The 20799-nt window shown below is 40.3% G+C and overlaps 1 protein-coding gene across 4 annotated transcripts; it reads left to right on the top strand.

Annotated features, from left to right (window-relative positions):
- The first annotated feature begins 211 nt into the window (after positions 1–211).
- BAG1 (BAG cochaperone 1) lies at positions 212–20799 on the top strand. Of its 4 annotated transcripts, XR_008235241.1 has the most exons (9): positions 754–1160; positions 3464–3592; positions 3744–3826; positions 4548–4661; positions 5170–5277; positions 5437–5574; positions 10711–10776; positions 16985–17047; positions 19470–19552. XR_008235241.1 is itself a non-coding variant. In XM_052787485.1 (7 exons), the coding sequence occupies exons 1-7, from the start codon at positions 297–299 to the stop codon at positions 19557–19559; spliced, it is 630 nt and encodes a 209-aa protein (XP_052643445.1). In that variant the 5' UTR covers positions 212–296; the 3' UTR covers positions 19560–20799. The 4 variants fall into 4 exon arrangements, 2 of the variants coding, with proteins under 2 accessions (XP_052643445.1, XP_052643444.1); XM_052787485.1 differs by lacking the exons at positions 754–1160; positions 5437–5574; positions 10711–10776 and adding an exon at positions 212–339 and having other exon boundaries at positions 19470–20799; XR_008235242.1 differs by lacking the exons at positions 10711–10776; positions 19470–19552.

Below are 20799 nucleotides of genomic sequence, written 5' to 3'. Positions count from 1 at the left end.
TTCACACACACACCCCCCCCCCCCCCCCCCCGTTCTCATCCGTACCCGGTGCTGCTCGAGCAGAGGCCTCCCCACAGCTGGCGGCCGGTTCCGTCCCCTTCACGGAAAAAAAAGAGCCGCCCCTTCCCCCCCCACCCCCAGCAAAAACGTCATCGATGACGCCCTGTCAACAACAGCCCCCGCCGCCTGGTGGCGTCACGTCCGCCTTCCCCGCTAGAGGGGAGGGGCGTGGCGCGGAAGTGACGCGCTGCCGGCGCGCGCCCGCCCGCCGCACGGTTTCCTTACGGCGGGGTGAGATGGCGGCGCCCGGAGCCCCGGTTACCGTCACCGTCACTTACAGTAAGAGCCGAGGGAGGGGAGGGGAGGGGAAGGGAAGGGCGGGCGGGGGTGTCGCCTCCTGCCGAGCCGAGCCGAGGGCGGCTTCCCCCGGCGGGACCGTGCGGGCCGGTCCCCGGCTTCAGCGGCCTCCTCCGGGGCCGGCCTTCCCTGCCGCCCCCGCCGGCCTCGCCTCATAACGGCAGCCGCTGGCGCCGGGGGTGAGCGGGATGGCGGCAGCGGCCGGGCCGGCCTCGGCCTCCGCGTAGCCTGGTCTCGATCCACTCGAGGTTTCACTCCTCTGCTGGCCGCGTCTCCCCACCGTCCCTCTCGGGCTGAATCACTTAAGCCGATGCAACAGAAGGGGGGAAAAAAAAAAAAATAAGAAATGGCTTTTTCCATATCCACCAGGTCATCAAACTCTCCACGCGGGGTTAGATCTACTGTAAGGATGATGGTGGGAACAGGCGACGAGGCTGTCCTTGCCAGAGAGCACAGGGCAGACAGAGGTCACTTTTTGGGTAGTAATCTTCATTTAGATGAAATCTGCCACTGAATTCAGCCCTGTGCATTAAAAGCAGGCGCTACCTGCTGGGCTCTCTTCTTGTTGGTTGAATAAGCTTGAAGTTTTGGCGGTTAGCGAGCTGCAAGATCGCAACAGAAAGCGGTGGTTTCTTCAGTAGGACAGGTGGGTGCTGACCTGATGAAGCAGGTTACTCAAAGGCCAGCTGACACGGCTGAGCTTTTTTTTTCCTCAGGGGAAAAAAAACAGGAGGAGGGAGAAGAAGGTGGAAGGGAAGATGTCGTTAAGTCTGCAAATAAATATAAAAAGTTACTGCAAAGAGGTACGAATAGCCTGGACTCCAGGGTTCTTAAAAATAAGATGGGAAATACCGTGGTTAAATTTTGATGAAGTGGATCTAGGTGAGGCAGTAGGAGGAATGGGAAGGATAGTAAGGTATTAAATCAGCAAGGTATTCATCAGCTGGTTTTTGTTAACAAAACTTTTTAATTTTTTTATGGGTTATTTTTTAATTATTGAATAATAAATTCTGCTCCTGCTCCTTTTGCACTATGTTGGTGACGTTCTTTCCACCTTTAGAGCTTACTGCTTATTTCTGCTTGCTCATTCATGTTTTCAAACTGTTAGATTATTTTGTGAAAATGTTTCCTTTATCACCTGGCAGTTTTATCTAAGAGTCTTTGGTGAGGAACTTTGTGGAATAATCTGTTTGAATCTTCATGATGCATGTGCTCATCGATGCCTTCAGAGAGCTCCATTTGATCTGAGGCGTTTCCATTTACAAAGATGACAATAACTTAATGATATTAACATATTTATAATTCCAACATCTTGCTGTTTGCCAACAGTCTTATCTGAGAAGGTTTTTGTCTTTCCAGGTGTTTTCTTATCTGGTAATTACAGTAGCAAATAGAAGGCATTGTTCATCTTGGACTTCAGCTGTCTGATTTATACCTGTTGCTGTCAGATGCTAGTTTACTACATAGCACAAACGTTTTAATTAAAGTTTTGCATGCATGAGTGAAAGTGGAGAAAGATTGAAATAAGGGTCAAGAAAGAGAATGATAGTAGACCCACATGTATCACTAGACTATCTTCGAGAAATTGAATTGACCTGTTTTTTAAATGTATTTAGGTTTTTTTTTTTTTTTTAAAGACTTTGGAATTTTGCCCTAGTGGTTACTTTAAATTAGTATTGTCATTTACTGAAGCAAACTAATAAACTGTGATACCAGGTCTAATCTGTCAGGTATTTTTCATGGTGATTTCACTCTGCTGTGAATTTACAGTAAAAATTTTGTTACAGTCTGCCCAAAGTGGTACTTGTAATTTGTAATTAAAGCTGTTTCTAGTGCTAGGCAAGCTTCAGCTGTTCTCTTCCCCATTTGCTGTTTGCTTGTTTGTTTTTTTCTCTCAGCTGCTGACAGGCACAGCCCTTACACAAAGCAGTTGTATATACCAGAACAACCTTTTGAAATATATTGAGGTTAAGTCCTAAATTTGGGGGTTTGGTTGGGTTTTTTTTCCCCAAAACAAATTGGGAAGAAGGTCTGTTTACGGAAAATGCTTGGGCGGTAGTTTGTATAATGTGATTTTGAGCTTAGAACCATTTTGGAATTAAGAAATGTTGTTGCAGCTGCAAGTTTTTGAGGCCACAATGTCACTTGTCATGTGAGCCTTGGGAGCTGGAACAGGCTAGACGTTTCTAGCACTCTCCTTCGTAAAAGATACACGCACTTCAAATTAGTGGCGTGAGAATAGTTTTATTTCTGGTATTTGTTAAGGAGTTCTCTCTTCTTGCAAAGTAAAAAATGCCTGTCTTGATTTCCCTTGCAGCCAGTGGTGGCTGATTCCTGTGAGTGCTTTTGGATTGACGGGCCTTAAGTGAGTGGGAGCAGAGGGTTATAGAAAGGGTTTATTGCAAAGCAGAGATGAATAGACATACTCCTTTTTTCTAAGAACTTCCTGCTGTTTGCATGCAAGTAATCTTAGGGAGTCTGAATAGGATGCTCCGTAAGTGGAAGGTAACATATAGGCTGAGACTTCTCAAAGTGGTTAAGGCTGCGTATCAGCAGTATTATGGGCAGAAATAATTTTTGGACTGTGAGAATTCTCTCAGGTGGCTGTTGGAGGGGAGGCAGGGTGGGCATTGATCACTTGCTTCTCGTGTATGAGGAGTAGGGAATAAAGGAAGTGATAAATTGTCTCAGATTCCCCATTATGCATTCAGATTCCCTCAGCTTGCCATTAGAAGTTCCTACAAGTAGGAAATGGAATACATCAGGAAGGTGTGGGCTTTCATGCTTTAGCTTGTGGGATGTCTGGACACCGTCTGCACTCTTAAAAAGAGGTGGGGAATAATATTTAGCAGGAGCATTATGCCAGTAGACTACGCCTGATCAAACTCTTCAGGTTGTTAGAATGTAAAACAAAATTTTCAGCTGAGGTAAGTCACTCCAAGAGGAAGGAAATGCAATAGAATCCTTTGGTTGAAAATTATGATTGTACATGAGAATCGGTGACTTGAGAACTTTCTGCACTAATGGAAATAAATATTAGAAATGGATTCCCTGTAATATTTTCTAGGTAACAATAAGTATTACTGTTACTCTGTTTTTTTGTTAGGTAATGAAAAACACAGTATTCAGGTGGCTTCTCAACAAGAAGATGGTGAACCTACACTACAAGACATGGCTGTACTAATTGAACAAGTCACTGGTGTTCCGGTTCCTTTTCAGAAACTGATATACAAAGGTAACTTATAAATCTGTCAATGTTTCTTATAGATGATGCCTTTCATCTTAGTCACTTTCAGGTGTCCATGTTCTGAATGTTTTCAAAAAGACATTCTTATGCCACTAACTATATTTTACTTGGGTTTTTCCCTCTCTTGTTTTCCATTTAGGGAGGTCTCTGAAAGAATTGGAACAACCATTGTCAGCACTTGGTGTTAAAAATGGTTGCAAAATCATGTTGATTGGGAAAAGGGTAAGTGTTGCCTTTGGACCCTTTTTTTTTTTCTTCCTTAAATTATTATCATTTCTGTCAGTGATTCAACTGCGGAACACAGAAACAGGTTATAGCATAAAACCTAATCTCATGTACCTACCCACAAAGTTGAGTTCAGTCTCATGGTGTACTGCATTATAACTCTGCAGTTTATACATTTCTGAAATTACATTGTTGACTGACTTCTGCCTTACATTATTGACAAAATTCTGCCTAATCTGTTGCTTGTCACTGCTCCTGAACCTTCTGTGCACTGATGACCTTATCCGCTCATCTTATTTTTCTGTTTAAAAAAAAAAAAAATAAACCCTGTAGCTACTGAGTCTGCCGGGTTATTTCTAGTGCAATGAGCTGTGGCTGGCTTTGCCAAATAGAGAACAAGGTAATATCTCATGATATAAATGTTACCTCTACTTTAAAGATGCTAAGCTAACAAAAAAAAAAGTTTTCCTTATTCCCTTCAAATTCATCTCATTTAATGTGTTTATATACATTGCTGCTTTGACTGTATTTGTAATTAAGTTTTGGAAGAAGAAGCTTATTTGATAGGTATTAAAATATGGAAAGAATGACCACAGTGTAGTATGTATTTTAAATCAGCAGAAGCCTTTATGTCTGTATCACCACTGTTGCTGCTTTTTAGCTGCATAGTGTCTCTATTTGTTCCATGGTTGTGAATGTTGTACTTTTGAATACACAGAATAGTCCAGAAGAAGAGGCTGAATTAAAGAAGTTAAAAGATTTGGAGAAGTCAGTGGAGCAAATAGCTAATAAGTTAGAGGAAGTTAATAAAGAGTTCACAAGTATCCAGAAGGTATGCCAGTTTTGTATCATTTTATATCTTTGCAAAACAGTTTTGTAGGTATATGTATTTAAAAAAAAAACCGTTTAAAGGTTTTGAGTAGTCAGTAATAGGCTGCCCCTCCTAACCGTCCAAGGCTCCTGTAAAATTCTTACTGAATTTCAAATGCTATTCATGAATTTGCAAAATAGAGACGTGGCACTATTTGGAAGAAGGTAAATATTGTTGCATATTGGATAAATCATATTCTTTAGATCTGGAAAAACATAAAGAGTTCTCTCAAAGTCCAAAGGAGACTGGCTGTTACTTGTTTAATCTTTTAAGTAAACCTAGCTGATCGTACGTTTAGCGTTTCAAGGATTGATAGAATACAGATTGAGATTGGAGTCCCTATCATACTTGAAACTACAGAAATTGTAAAAGATGTTTTCTGCTGTGGTGGTCTGACAGACTTTCTAAGCTGAGTATTCTATAGGGTATGGAATAATTTTGTCTTTCCTTCTCTCTTTGTCCTCCTCAGGGGTTTTTAGCAAAGGATCTCCAAGCAGAAGCACTAAAACAGCTGGACAAGAGGATAAAAGGAACTGCAGAGCAGTTCATGAAGATCCTGGAGCAGATTGATGCCATTGTAAGTAAATAACCACAGAAGAGGGTCAAATCCCAACAGAAACTTACTGCTAAGACTATATCTTTCTTGTAATTTATTTAATATTTTAAAATAGTAAAAAATGTATTTTGGCTTTGAAAATTAGTTAATTGGTTTGCTCATTTTTTCTTTAATATCCAGCTCTTGCCCCTGTATGTCTCCAAAAGACTACTTGGCAGCATCTATTTCTAAATGGTGACATTAATGCCTGTGCATGCATCCCCATTCTACAGAAGAGCTTCATTTGGGGCAGCAGCCTGTTAAGACTACATGAAATGGGTATCCTTTACTCAAGTTTTACCCTTTTAGTTTGTCTTGGCAAACTTTTATGTTAAACTTCATGCTAACAGTAAAGGTCTGGAAAAAAAAAAAACCCAGATACACTTTGTATTCTATATCGCATAGGAGCAAGGAGGTCCTGAAGAGTGAAGGATTTTCTGGTCAGTCGTATGTGGACTGGCAGTACTTTTATTTGAGATGCCTGCATATTGAGGACTGGATTCTTTCTTTGGAATGTACTGGGGTATATCCAAGTGCTTCACAGTCATTAATGGATCATAACCTTACAGCATATTTCCAGAGTATAATATGTATCTTCCTGCATCATGTAGTAGCTGAGAGCTAGGTGAGAATAAGGGACTTGCGCAGAGATAAATAGAAGATTGTGGCAACTAGGGTATTTCCATATTCTGTTTCTCTGTCTGCTGGTCATTCTCTGTAAACTTCATTGTATAATTATGTTGCATATCACGATCATAATATCCTGTTCTGAAGGAAAAATGCTGCTTTTCTGTAGTAGTGATGTCTTTGGGTCTACTCCTTTACACAGTGACCCTTTATGGGATTGTTTCAGAAAGATTCCATGCAAATACCTATAATTGGTGAACCAAATGTAGTTTAATTGATGGACACTTTGAAAAAGTTTAGTAGCAGACTAAATCAAAGAGTAATAATTTGAATTGGCCATCATCAAATGCTATACAATATGGATGTGTTCCTAGGAATGGTGGGGAACTCATTAACTTATTTCCTCCTTTCGTATTGTGCACCTTTAATGGTAAACTAGCCTTTGTTATTTGTTATACCCAACAGTTCTTAAATACTTTTTTTGAATTGTAATATGCTAAGTGTGTTAAAGTCTTAAAATTTCTCTTTCCTTTTCTGCCTCATAAAGAGGAAAATATTTTGCTGACAGTTCCTGAATGCTGTTAGACATACAGACTTCATATAACCGATTCCCTATTTGAAGTGGCAGATCTAATATGTGTTATCATGGAAACAGCATGTGTGACAAGTGTTACAATTGGATGGGATTAAAGCTTATTTCTGATCCCTTCAACTTCTGATACGAAGTCCTATCTAGAAAAAAGTCAGTACTTGTATGCTGGTGTACAGTTCTGGAACCCAGCAAGCAGCCTTGAAAAACCCTTTCGCTGCTTCCTAATTAATCCAAACTGAATTTCCCAAGTTCATTTTTGATTCTGGTACTTTTTGCATGGCTTAAACAGAAAGCATGCTATTATCTATCTCCTTACCCAAAATACTCTAAATAGTACTGGACAAGGGACTTTCAGGTTTAGTACAAGATTTTAGAAGACTTACAACCTAGAGGCCTCATGTTTAGATTTAAGAAATAATGGAGTCCTTGTGCCTCAGTTTTGTCTGTTGTGGAAGTGGAGCAGCCAGAGCTAAAACTAATTATAACTAGTATGTTGTAACATTTGTAATAGTTGTTTGCTACTTTGTTGTATAAGAGCCTATGACATTGATGAGCCTCATTTTTTTTAAAGCAAGAAAGAAGTGAGGGTTTTCATTACCAGTGATTGAAGTTATGTTACACATACCAAAGCCCATATTTATTTGTTTTAATATACGAAGGCGGCTGTGTTTTTTGTCATGCAAACTGAACTTCTGTGAAATCTTGCAGATGAGATAAATGTAGTTGGGTGGAATCTTTACAAAAAATGTAGCTGTTCAGTGTACTGGTGTTACACCAGAACAGATGAACAGGCCACCAACTTCCTGAGGTATTACTTAGCTGTACTGTAGTTGTGCAATATACAGAGTTAGCAACACAGAAGGGTAATGAGGTATGTATATGAACAATAAATAGGTTCCACTGAAGTAAAAAATGGTAAATAGAAATGCAAAGCAGAAAAACGTAAAGCTTCCAGAAAGTATTTTGCTTGTATCTCAGAATTGTTTTATACAGTATTAGTATTCTTTTTGTTTAGCCAAGTAAAAAGCAAGTTCTGACAAATCTCTTAAATGCTGTTGACCATGTAGATGTGCTATTGATGCAATCAACAGCATGTTAAAAAAAGATAAGGGGGGAAAAAGTGACCGAGTGAGCTGTTTTCTGCTAAGACAGAAGAGTGGATGCATTGTAGAAGTGAAACATACCAGCAAGCTCACACTGTAAATGTTTCAGTTTGTTTCTTTGGCAGAATTGTTGTGAAAGCTCTTTAAAGTGTCTGGGCTGACACACATTGTTTGGATCAATCAAAACCATCTAGCTTGATACAAAATGAGATTTGTATGGATATAGAGAGCTAAGGGTGAGGAAGCCTGCATATTGTTTTCTATCTATTCTAGGGGTGTCACCCTTTTACTGTTAGCAGGCAAGTTCATTAATTAGAGCAGCTGAGTTTGGAACTACTACAGTTTTTTTACTAGAGCCCATGTGTTCAACAGCTATGAATTTAAAAGAAGTGGTTTAGGAAGTGGAGAAGTAGGTCGGTAGTTATACAATATTGGAGTGGGAGAGAAAAAAAACAGTGTTGTCACTGCCAGAGGTGTGAAAGGAAAGTCTTGAAGGGATGCTTTTGGGTAGAGTAGCTGTAACTTAAACATTTTAACATTAAATTGTTTAAATAGGTACTGCTTCCACAGCAGGAAGGGTGGAAGGATCTTATGAGCATCTTAGAAATTTTTGAATGCTGTGACAGTCAGACATTCCCATAAGCCACAGATCTTTGAAGTTTTCTTCAGGTGGAATACAAATTTAGTCTTGTTCAACAGTTGAAGATTAGTGTGTGCGCATCACCAGAAATGCCATTTATTTCAGCAGTTAAAACATTTTGTCCAGGAGTAAAAGCCAAAGTACACTACTTATTACAAATCTTAGTGAGTAGAACACAGAAAATCCTTGACTTGATCAGCTGGCACAGTCTTTTAAATAACTGAAAGGCTTTTTCAAGAAAAAAGGGGGAGGAAAGCTTTTCTGAGATCAGCAGGAAAATTTAAATCCACAGTCATGACACTATGTACTTTTTGTGAGCCTGCTCTAATTTACATGAAGTCTGTCACCAATATTGCAGTCTGAGAGATTACTTTGTTCTCATGATGATTTCTTATTAAATGCCAGATTGTTAATCTAGAAAGACAATATTGCAGAGAGCAGAGTGTTCCAACAACTGAAAAAAAAGCTTTCTCTTCTGAAATACCAGTCCCTGATTTTGTTTACATAAATTCATGACAAAATCATCTGTCAAATTGCATGTATCAGTATTGAGGACATTGATAACATTACTGACTCATAATTATGTTCTGGTGGCCCATCCTCCTTTCTCGAGGATTTGTTTTGGCTATAATTCCGCTGTAAAACTTACTTAAATCACTGTGCTGTTCTGATGAAGCTTTTTTCACTGTCTCCTTGTCCCTGCTATACTTGTCATCTGGTAAATCAATACCAAATTAACATTTCAAGGACTAAAAGAAAGAAGTATTCTGAAAACAACATCATTGTGTCTGTAACAGACATTTCCCAGGCTTCTGGGAAGTTTTGCCACTTACAATAAGATGAGAACTTATTACTAAACCTTTGAATTTATCTGTATAAATAAACATTTGATAAGTATTTCTTATTATAATTCTTAAATCTCTTAGTATGAATCATAAATATAAAATCAAAGCTTCGGGGGAAAATTTTTCTAAAGCACAAGGAGAATGAAAATACTATCATCCCTCAGTGAGGGCAGAACGCATAGTTACCCCTTCTGTATTCAGAAAACCCATTGACAAATGCTGCCATTTAATAGCTGCTTCTAAAGAAGCTGCTCAGACAGACGTCTACTTAGACGAAAAAGATTCAGTGTCACCATAACGTGCTTACCGAATCTACCAATCTATTTAACAATAAGTTAAAAAAAAAGTGAAGGGCTGGTAGTCAATAAAAACTGCACACTAAAATACTGTATGTTGTTTTGGATTTTTAAAAGAAACTAACAAAAAAGCTTCTTGTTAGATGGATGGGGTGTCAGCAAAAAATCCTTTTTTGCAACTGATTAGCATTGTTGTTGGTTTTTTTTTTTTTCCAATTTGATAACAAAGGAGAAATGTTTCTAGCTGTTACTGCTCGTAACTGCTAGTTTAGGAGATTGCCTGTTTTAAGAATGGTGTCCCTTTGGTTCTGATAACATAATCATAAATAATAAATTTTACTAGTATTTGATTTGTTTATTAACTGACTGCACTGCTATAAAGTGGATTCAGGCATCAGGTATTACCTACTGGGGTCTATGGTTTGGGAAATAAGAAATAGCCAAAGAGGAGAACAAAGATGTGGCAGTAACACTAAGCTTAAAAATTGTTGTTGGAAGCGCTTCCAAAACAAATGGAACTTGAGCAGAGCTGAAGGTGATGTTCTGTGGCAAAGGGAGGTGGTTTTATTAGGAGATCAGCTGTGAAAGGGGAAAGAAATGACAAGAGAGTCTGTATTTTCTAAGCAGCAGTGCTCAGGAGAGAGGGATGCTAGGTCTGTAGTTAAAAGAACACTCAAGAATAGAGAGAATCTAGAGGCAGGAAAACACACACATGAATTTATTACTGTGTAAATGGTGATTGGTTTTAAGGATTTCTTGTACAAAGCATGAGTGTTGTGCATCCAAAAGAGGAGTCTTTGAGGATGTAACGTGTGTGTGTCTGCAGTGCATCTTGTCAGTGTATCTGCAGGGTGAGAACTCGCGAAGAGATGTGGTTAAGCAACTCTGAATTTGGGGGTGTGGGGTGGGAGATAACCACTGGTAACAAGGGGGACTCGGGCTCTGTTTCTGGGTGTATGGGGAGAGGATAAAGAACCCGTGCCCAGGAGTTCTACAGAAGTTGCTGGGGTGAAGCCAGCACTGCAATCACTTTTGAAAGTTTAAGACCAAGGACTGTGAGACTTGAGCAGGGTTTTGTCACAGAGAAAGTGCAATGCAGAGAGGAGACCTGCTATAAAAGTAAGAATATGCTGTGCAGTAGAAAGCCGTATACTAATCCAAACTACTGCTCTGCAAGCAATGCTAGCACCAAAATGTAGATTTGGCAAGAGTTTTGCATACACGCTGCCTAGGCTTAAGCTACTCCTTCTTTAATTAAATTTGATTTTAATTAAATATGGAAATGTTATTGTGACTTAAGGTTTATTGCCAGCTTCACCTGTTAAACCCTGAATAGTTGGACAACGTATTCCTGGAGAGGAGACGTAAGCTGACTAAGGTAAAACAGAGAGACTGTGAGATTTAATTTGATGTTAAGATTTATAAACTTTACTAATTTGATTGCAAAATACCTTTTGAGCAGCTTGATAAGTTAGTACGTTTAGGCCTTCCAATTCCATGTCTTTGCCAAGGAGATTACAAGGTGTGATTTGAAAAAAAAACAGCTATGATGGCATGCAAGCAAACATAGGAGTTTGCATGCACAGATGTAATTAAAAAGAACAGTTTTGAAAAATGTTGTCAAAAATAGAAATAGTCTGAATGTCTTCCCTACACTTAAATTTCAAATTTTCCTCCAGTTACCAAGACGTGTTTTAGAAACAGACTTTGTGTGGTAAGCCCAGCTGGAGTTCCGTGTCTGCTATTGAAAGTTAACTTAGGCCTGTTCTGGTGATAGGAAATTGTTTGTTAATTTGCTATTTCAGATTGGTAGGAATATTTGCATAGGCCAGAATCTCTTTCAGAAAGCACAGCCTGAAGTAAGTACTCAGCAAAGGGAGATGGGCAGTGTAACTGAGCTAGTGCATAATTTCATTTTTAATTTGATTATTAAGAAATTCCAAGTCATGGAAAACTTCAAGGCATAGAAGAATTTTTGTGACAGTGAGATAACATCTTCATTTTCTGGTGAGAATCAGCTATTAATAATTAGGCCTAACTGATCTTTGTTCTTTCAGGCTATTACATATATGGATTCAAAATAGTACACATCAAATACTCTTTATGCTAAATGTTTCTTGTCATATATTATTAATTTTAAAAAGTGAATTGTGTTGTTGAAAACCAAGGGGAAAATAGGAATGTTTTCTCGTGTGGTTACACGGTCCTATGTTTAAGATCCCTTAGAATAGTTCATATAACTTTATAATATTTTTTTAAACTTTTTTTTCCCTGTGACAACTATAAGTACTCTGAAGGCTGCCTTTTTCATTTGTGAACTAGAACTGGTGTTTGAAGAGAATTCACCCACAGCTTTAAACTAACTTCTCAATTGTTTTGTAATGTCTTTGGAGCATTCAGTTTCTGAAAGAAAAGCATGGAATACAACCTTTTCACAGTGTCCTGCTTATTGGGAGGAGACATGCAGGTTTAGCATGCTACAGTGAGCAATGGCTTATTGCAGTAGAGAGTACTAGAAAATACGCTTTGTAAAGAGCAAAGTAGCCTCCAAAATGAACAATTTAAAAAAAGCTGTGCTTTGGAAAGTGGATATATGCCACCTAGTGAAAAAGAGTTTTCATTTTAGGCAGACCATTGTTGAAAAAGTAATAACAGCTTCTGAACCTATCCTGTGCTGTAAATCCAATGAAGTAAGGCGACATTACATAAGTGAACAAAGTGACTGGTGTAGAACAGGCTCCTGTCGGAGAATTTACGTTGTGCATGACAGATTCCTGGCATTAACCTGGTAACTTACTTTCAAAGCTACTTCTTCTCCTCTTTCTCACAAAATAAGAGAATTTGGAAAGGATAGATAGGTGATGGAATGCATCTTAGGACAAACTGAAGAGTGGGTTTGTCCACTCTTCAGGACATAATAAGAGGATTAATATCAATTAGAAAAAACCCAAAGCTGTAACTTTTAGTTTTTAGACACTTCTGTCCCTGTGTTTAAGGTAACACTGCACCAGTTTGCAATTGGAAGTGTATCTCCTTTAATCTGCATACTGATCTCTCTTGTGTCTCTGACGCTGATAATCATTTTTCAACCTGAAAGAAATATGACCAGTTTGTGATTCTGTTTCAGGAGGTGCAGTGTGACATAAAAGCTCTCTGCAAGGCAAATACCTTTTCTGATCTTGAAGGGAAGTGTTAGAAGTTGGTATGAGTTTTATCCAGCTTAACAATGCTGCTGCTTGGAAAAATTGGTACTGGAACAACAGAAATGGAAGCTTGGAACTACAGGAATAGAAGATTCCTTCTCTTACCCATCTTCCAAAAGCAAACTAACAAAATAAACCAAAAGAACTGACCCTGGGAAGAGGTTAGTGTAGTAGTTATTACTCCCACTTCCAACTTCCATACTCTCTTAGGATACAAGAAGCAGCATTGTGCCAGCTGAGTGTAAGAGTGAGAAGGATTTTAAATCTGAAGTTTATGTAGAAGTAATAGTTTGGGTTTGGTTTGGAAGGGACCTTCAAAAGTCATCTAGTCCAATGCCCCTGCAATGACATCTTCAACTAGATCAGGTTGCTCAGAGCCCCATCCAACCTGACCTTGAATGTTTCCAGGGATGGGACATCTACCACCTCGCTGGGCAGCCTGTGCCAGTGTTTCACCACTCTCACCTTAAAAATTTCTTCCTTATATCTAGTCTGAATTTACCCTCTTTTAGTTTAAAACCATTACCCCTTGTTCCTATTGCTACAGGCCCTGCTAAAAAGTTTGTCCCCATCTTTCTTATAAGCCCCCTTCAAGTATTGAAAGGCCACCATAAGGTCTCCCCGGAGCCTTCTCTTCTCCAGGCTGAACAACCCCAACTCTTTCAGCCTTTCTTCATAGGAGAGGTGTTCCATCCCTCTGATCATTTTTGTGGCCCTCCTCTGGACCTGTTCCAACAGGTCCATGCCTTTCCTGTGCTGAGGACTCCAGAGCTGGACACAGTACTCCAGGTGGGGTCTCACCAGAGCAGAACAGAGGGGTAGAATCGCCTCCCTCGACCTGCTGACCATGCTGCTGACCATCTTTTGATGCAGGCCAGGATATGGTTGGCTTTCTGGGCTGCAAATGCACATTGTTGGCTCCTGTCCAGCTTTTTATCCACCAGTACCCCCAAGTCCTTCTCAGCAGGGCTGCTCTCAATCCCTTCATCCCCCAGCCTGTATTGATACCAGGGCTTGCCCCAAGCCAGGTGCAGGACCTTGCACTTGGCCTTGTTGAACCTCCTGAGGTTCCATGATCTTCCCAGGCACAGAGATGAGGCTGACAGGTTGGTAGTTCCCAGGGTCCTCCTTTCTACCCTTTTTAAAAATTAGTTCTGTGTTTCCCTTTTTCCAGTCATTGGGGAGTTCACCTGACTGCCATGACTTTCCAAATATCATGGAGAGTGGCTTGGCAACTACATCAGCCAGTTTCCTCAGGACTCTGGGATGCATCTTGTCAGGTCCCATAGACTTATGTATGTTCAGGTTCCTCAGGTGATCGTGAACCTGATCTTCTCTTAGAGTGGGACAGACTTTGCTCTGCCAGTCCCTGTCTTGCGGTCTATCCACTCAAGAGGTGTGGGAGGAGAAGTTGCCAGTGAAGACTGAGGCAAAAGAGTTGTTGAGTACCTCAGCCTTCTCCTCATCCGTTGTTACCAGTTTGCCAGTTGTGTTCATCGGGGGGGTACACTTTCTTTGATGTTCCTTTTCTGGCTGACATAGTTGTAGAAGCCCTTCTTATTATTCTTTTCGGCAATCCTTGCCATGTTCAGCTCCAGCTGTGCCTTGGCCCTTCTGACCCCGTCCCAGCACAACTGGGGATACCTGTCCCTGCTTCCACTGCCTGTGCATTTCCTTCTTGGCCTTTAGTTTGACCAGCCAGTCTTGACTCATCCATGCCAGTCTCTTGCTTTCCTTTCCTGATTTCTTACACTTGGGGATCAAGAGCTCTTGTGCTCTATGGAAAGCGTCCTTAAAGTTCTGCCAGCTCTATTCTGCTCCCTTGTCCCTGAGGGCAGTTTCCCAGGGGGTCCTATTGACTAACTCCTTGAAGAGCTGGAAGTTTGCTTTCCTAAAATTCAGGGTCCTGACTTTACTCTTCGCCTGACCCATATCCCTCAGGACTGCGAACTCCACAAGTGCATGATCACTGCAGCCTGGGCTGCCCCCAGTCTTGACTTCTCTTATGAGCTCACTTGCATTGGTGACCATCAGGTCTAGTATCTCATCCCCTCTGGTAGGGCTGTCTATTGCCTGGCTTAAGAATTTATCATTAATGCATTCCAGGACTCTTCTGAATTGCCTACAGCTCACCATGCTGCTTTTCCAGGAGATGTCGGGGTGGTTGAAGTCCCTAGCAGGACAAGAGCCTGCAAGTGCAATGCCTTCTGTAGCTGGAGTAAGAAGGTTTCATCAATGGGTTCCCCTTGATCAGGGGATGCATGTAAACACCAACCACAAGGTTGCTTTTATTGCCTCGGTCTCTGATTCTTACCCATAAGCTTTCAACCTGCTCTTGGCTATTCTTCAGAGACAGCTCGTCACACTCTATCCATTTCTTGATGTAGAGGGCAATGCCTCTGCCCCTCCTTCCTCACCTCTCCCTTCTGAACAGCCAGTAGCCATCGATAGCCGCACGCCAGTCATGGGACTCGTCCCACCAAGTTTCAGTAATGGCAACTAGGTCGTAGCTTTCTAGCAGCACGGTGTCTTCCAGCTCCTCCCGTTTGTTGCCCGTGCTGCGTGCGTTGGTGTAGAGGCACTTCAGCGGGGCTGTCGGCTGTGTCACCTTCTTAGAGGAACACCCCTTAATTCCTTTGAGGTATTTCACTGATGTTTCCCTGTTGGCTCCTATTACCTCAGGAGCCCCTGGCCCATCACCGTAAGACTTCAGGCATGCTCCAGTGTACCCAGCATGTCTCAGAGCAACAGGCTGAGGGCCCTCGCTGGCACATCTTCCCTCTAACCTTGGTGTTTCATCCCACAGCTTGTCAAGGGCAAGGCTGATATTATCCCCCGTCCCCCTTCAAGTCTAGTTTAAAGCTCTGTCAATGAGCCCTGCTAGCTTGTGAGCAAAGACCGTCTCCCCGCTTTGAGAAAAGTGAATCCCATCTGACACCAGCAGGCCTGGTGCCATGTAGGCCATCCCATTATCGAAAAACCCAAAATTGTAGTGGTGACACCAGCCACGGAGCCATGTATTAATAGACTGGGTCTGCCTGTTTCTTCCAGTGTCACTGCCCACAACTGGAAGGATAGAGGAAAAAATTACTTGTGCTCCAGATTCCCCTGCTAACTGTCCCAAGGCCCTGAAGTTTCTTTTGATTGCCCTTGGAAATGTAAGAATGCGTCCCAGCTCACTCTGTTGCGTGGCCCTTTTCTCATCACCCGTGGTTCTGGGAAAGCGTACTAAGCCTGGTGATTATTATTTCTTTGTCTGATATCACTTACAGTGTGCTAATTACTGCACAAACACTGGAGCAGTGTGATCCCTAGGATCTCAGGGATGCCTATGGTTTCACTTCCCATGATGGACTGTTTTTCTGGTGTGGAGTGTTGTGTATTTTTAACTCCTATATTAGGTTATGTATGAGACTCCTATATTTAAGACCATATGTGTTTGGCTGGACACTAAAAGAGCACCTTTTTTTTTTTTTTTTTGACTGTTATAAAAGATTATGTATCTAAACCTTCCAGTGGGGCTTGCACTTTAGCTGAAACGAAACAGAGAGTAGTATAGGGAAAACTCTATTCTTGATATGGAGTTAGGGTGGAAACTAAAAGGTATACCAGCGAGAAACTCCAAAATTTTTATGCATCTTCAACAGTGAGAACACAGTGTTTCTAAGAATGTTCACATAAACTTTATAGAATGATTAATCATTTGTATGGGTGTTTTACCTGTTACAAAAAACATCATAAACCTGAGCACCGTTCCCCACCAACACCCCAATTTCACATAGCTCCAAAAGGACAAAGCATATAAGATTTGCTAAGATGACACACGTGAATATATTGGGTGGTAGGAGTACAGAAAATGATGCAGTTTGAATTAAATTAAAAGCTGTCAGCGTGTAACGCTTCACATCTGTTGCCTTCCATGACTAGGTTGCAGAGAAAATCAGATGCACAGCTTAAACTGGCAATGCCTGCATTACTGATGATACATTCTAATGATGGCGAGTGATTGAATTAACTTGTTCGTAAGAAATTAAATCATCTTATAGTCTCTGAAAAAAACTGAAGTTGAAGCTCAGCAGAACAGTTAACATACACCACAGTAGACAAAAGCAGTGTATGTAGTCTATTGCTGTATGTTACCTAAAGACATGTGGTAAATTTGCTAGCTCAGTTCTTTGCGATCAGCATGCTGCATCCCTGACTTTTTGAATTTATGGCTTTTTCTTTTAAATTCTTTCTTGTGTAATCATCCTCACTGAGCAGGCATGGCATTTGCAGGATGCCTGTTCAGAGGATTCTTTGATACATGCAGTTTTTGCTGTGAGTTTAACATGTTAATTTCAACATGAAGCTGCATCAACTTGTTTGTTTATTTTACTGCAGAATCTGCCAGAGAATTTCAGTGATTGCAAACTGAAAAAGAAAGGGTTGGTGAAAAGGGTTCAGGTGAGTTTTTGGGGGTTTTTTTGTTTTCCATTAATGCTGGGCACTTGCATACCAAGAGTTTGTGAAAATGAGAGCTGTTTAGATTTCTTTCAGTGTTTGTTCTTACCTTGGTATTTCTTATGGCCTCCCTTTGAGAGGTATTTAATAGCTTTATAATAAACAGTATACAAAAATACAGATTTTCATAGTTCATGCTGTTTTCAGATAATGTTTGTAATTTACATTAGTGGTTGGCCTTATGGCTGCCTGATGATGTAAAGTAATTCTGATAACTTGTAAAGAAAACAGGATCATTCCTCCTTTCCCACTCCTTGGTGGGCTGGAGTAACGAATGAGGTCTGGGCACAAGGATGCAGTCAACTCTAACTCCTGCTGGACCTTGCTAGAGGTGTTCTTTGGAAAATTTAGCTTCTATTGCAATGTTCCAACTTTCTATGGAGAGTAAGTCTCTAAAGTAAAATCTGTACAGAAGAGCAGCTTCTCTGGGGCGTGGGTTTTTTAATTGCTTTGCCATTGTATGCTGCTTATGAATTCCTAGGCATTGTTTCCTTAGAGACCTTGAACTGAAGGTTTGTTAATAAATACTGGAGTTCGTGTTTCTGTGTGTTGTCCCCCCCCAAGTCAAACTTCCATAAATGATTGGTAATGCTACTCATATTACTGGTTTTATTTGTATTATGCTAGCTTCAGTCACAGGTTAGAGTCCTGAAAATTTTTTGTGAAACCACCTTGCATTCATACATGGAGTTGAAAGGTTTTGTCTTATACTGTAACCTTATTAAATACTTTCCATTAATGTTTCCCAAATTTTTTAAAATAGCCATCTATTTAGAGGAAGCCCTACCAAGAAGTACTTCATATTACAAATGGGTTTTGTTACAGCTTTAGGGACAAAGCACTTTGTACTCAGTTACAGAGGTAAGTTCAGATAATGCAGATTGAAATGAAGACGGTTGCTGGCGTAGCTATGTTGTATGGGGCTTTGAACGTGCTCTTGATTCCATGTGCCTAGCCAAAGCAGCAAAACTTTGTAATAGAGGTATGGCTATAAACCTCATGACAAGTTACTAGAGCTCCACTCTCGGGTGAAGTTATTGCAGAAATAAGTGGGGCTTTGTATAAGAACTGCTGTTTAAATCATAAAACAGACTCTGTTGAGCAGAGATCAGAATTACTGATGTGCTGTTATAGGCACAGTGTTCTGCAACTATGGGTTATGAAGCCTTTGAGGACTGAGAAGAATCTAAGGGGTTTCAGACCAGAGCTGTTAACAACAATTTGTTTTTCCAGAGCAAGAAAATGATGGCAAGTTATGCTTATTACTCTTAAGTATTCATGAAAGTGAGGGGGAGCTATTAACTGCCTTCTGTTGCTGGCAATCACATATCTTCTGGAATGGGGAGACAGTTATAAAACACTTGCAGCCAGCAATCGCAGTTGTTACCACCTTGACTTTTTCATCCCTCCAAATCGTTACAGAAGCGAGTTGATGCCAGCTCAAGGGATTGGTTGAAGATAGACGATTCAAAACAGTGTGATGGTTGAGAAACCTTTACCTGGCACAACAGTTTGCTGCTCTAGAGGGAAGGAAGTTTCTTAATGTCATTTTAATGTAAATAACATTAAATATCTGGTTTGACTGTTAAAATCTAATGCAGACATAGCAAAACTGAGTGCAAGATGTGAATAGATAGTGGGAGAGTCTGCTCAGAAACTACAGCGTACTCACATACATTGGAATTGTCATAAAAGAATTTATTGGCTTAAAGTGCTGGCGCGTTGTGCTGTGTACAGCACAAGCAAAGTGACTAGTGGCTGCTGGCTCTTAATTGCTGTGTGTGGGTTGTTATACTTGTAAGAACTCATGGACAGGTTCTAAGAAAGCTTAGGGTGCTGTGGACTGCCCCTTTTGGAAAGGAGCCTTCTGTCTTTTAGGCACACCAGCTACTTACTGGGAAAGATGAGGGTTCGTGTTGCCCTGTAGTTCTGAGAAATAGAAGCCTTGGTTTAATGAAAGCTTGTTTTAGGTTTGACTGAGTAGGTTTGTCACTCCCACCCTCCGCGACAGAAAGAAGTATGTGCTGTAGAAAGGAGTTTAAAAGTCATGTTCCAAATTGAAGCACACACTTGTCTGAACCTTTATGATTCTTGTTGTTCGTGAACTTTGGATCAACTCAAAGTACTTCAGCAGCAGGACTGGTGAGGATGGGCAACCATGTTATTGCCTTATCAAATATCGTGTTTCTGTTGGATTCTGGGTGAACAAAATTGTGAATAAGCTATTGTCAAAACTGAACCGGAAGGTGGTTGTTGAGTTGGCTTCTTCAAATTCGTGGTGGAAACTGCAGTTTCTATTCTTTAGAAGTATCTACCATTGCTATAATTGCATCCCCAATAACATTTATTTGTTTCTTATTCTCAGGTTTTTCTTGCCCAGTGTGATACCATTGAAGGAAATATTGGTCAAGAAATGGACAAGCTACAGTCAAAGAATTTGGCACTGGCAGAATGAGGCATTGCCCTACTTAACTAGGAAACATAATTGCTCTATGAGCAAGAAGAAAAGTTTGCTCTTTGTTTTGGAGCACGTATTCAGCTTTTTTTTTTTCTTTTTTTTTTTAAAGCCCAGTCTGTTAGACTGGTACCAGTCAATCATTTCTTGCTGGTTGTCTTGTTTGCCGCTTGGTTAGACTATTATTTTGAAAAGAAAATCCTTCCTGAAGAATGGCAGAAATAATCTTTGTGGTGAATTGTTATGTATCTTACGGACGAATGTTTAGTTAACTAAGTTATAAAGTTTGCAGTGATGGGCAATTTTGTCTGATATGTCTTTGAATTTATTTACAGCTCAAATCAAAGAAGGTCTATAATTGTACAAGTGCCATAAGTTGCAATTGTAGGACTTCAGCTTGATTGAAAAAGGCAAACTGAGACGACATCTGGGAGAGTCGAACGTTCTAGTAGACGGTTCAGAGCAATAAAAAAACCTACGCATTTGTATCTACTTAATGTTTGTATGCATTTATAAATATAAGAAAGCTTGACTATAAGGGAGTCGTACCTATTTTAGCCTTAAATTGTCATAATAAATGGAATGTACTGTAACATGTATGGTACTTAATTTTGAGTGGTGCTTTAAGTTGTTACTAAGCTTGATACAGACGTATGTCTTTTACATAGATTTCTGATGTACTGTGTTTTTTATAGATTATTCTTATTTTTATTGTTTGTGTTCCATCTGGAGTTATGGTGGGAAATGAAATGAGATTACTCATGCTGCTCATATACCAAGAGTTCAGTTCAAGCAAGGTATAACTAAGGAGCTATTTTGAAAGTTTTTTTATACTTTTTTTTTCTGATTTTACTGAATTCACGATGCTATATTTAATGAAAAATTACAGTGATCATTTCTAGTCTGTTAAGGTAATCGGTGAATTTTTATAGCATGTTACAAAGTGACAGAACTTTATTTTAGCAATGCCGTGTGACTGAGGGTTATGACTGATTCTCGCAGTCGGATACGTGCCACACTTAGCCTTCTGTGTTAGGTGAAAAATAAGCTTTTGCAGGAGATACTTACTACCTGTCAGCAGGTGCAGCCAACTTTGCGGTTGTTGGTCAGAGCCCATAGCTAATGTACCTATAGTGGGAATTGCTTTTTCACTGATACTTCTGGTCCGTAGGTCAGTCATATACGCAGTGGCTGCTGCAGTAGTGACTGGTAAGGAGCCTGTTTCTGAGGGGAAGAAAAA

Source organism: Harpia harpyja, chromosome 5 (genome assembly GCF_026419915.1).
Source record: "Harpia harpyja isolate bHarHar1 chromosome 5, bHarHar1 primary haplotype, whole genome shotgun sequence".
In the NCBI taxonomy this organism is placed as follows: domain Eukaryota; kingdom Metazoa; phylum Chordata; class Aves; order Accipitriformes; family Accipitridae; genus Harpia; species Harpia harpyja.
The sequence above is the reverse complement of the archived record's forward strand: the minus strand, read 5'-3'. Positions and strand labels throughout refer to the sequence as shown.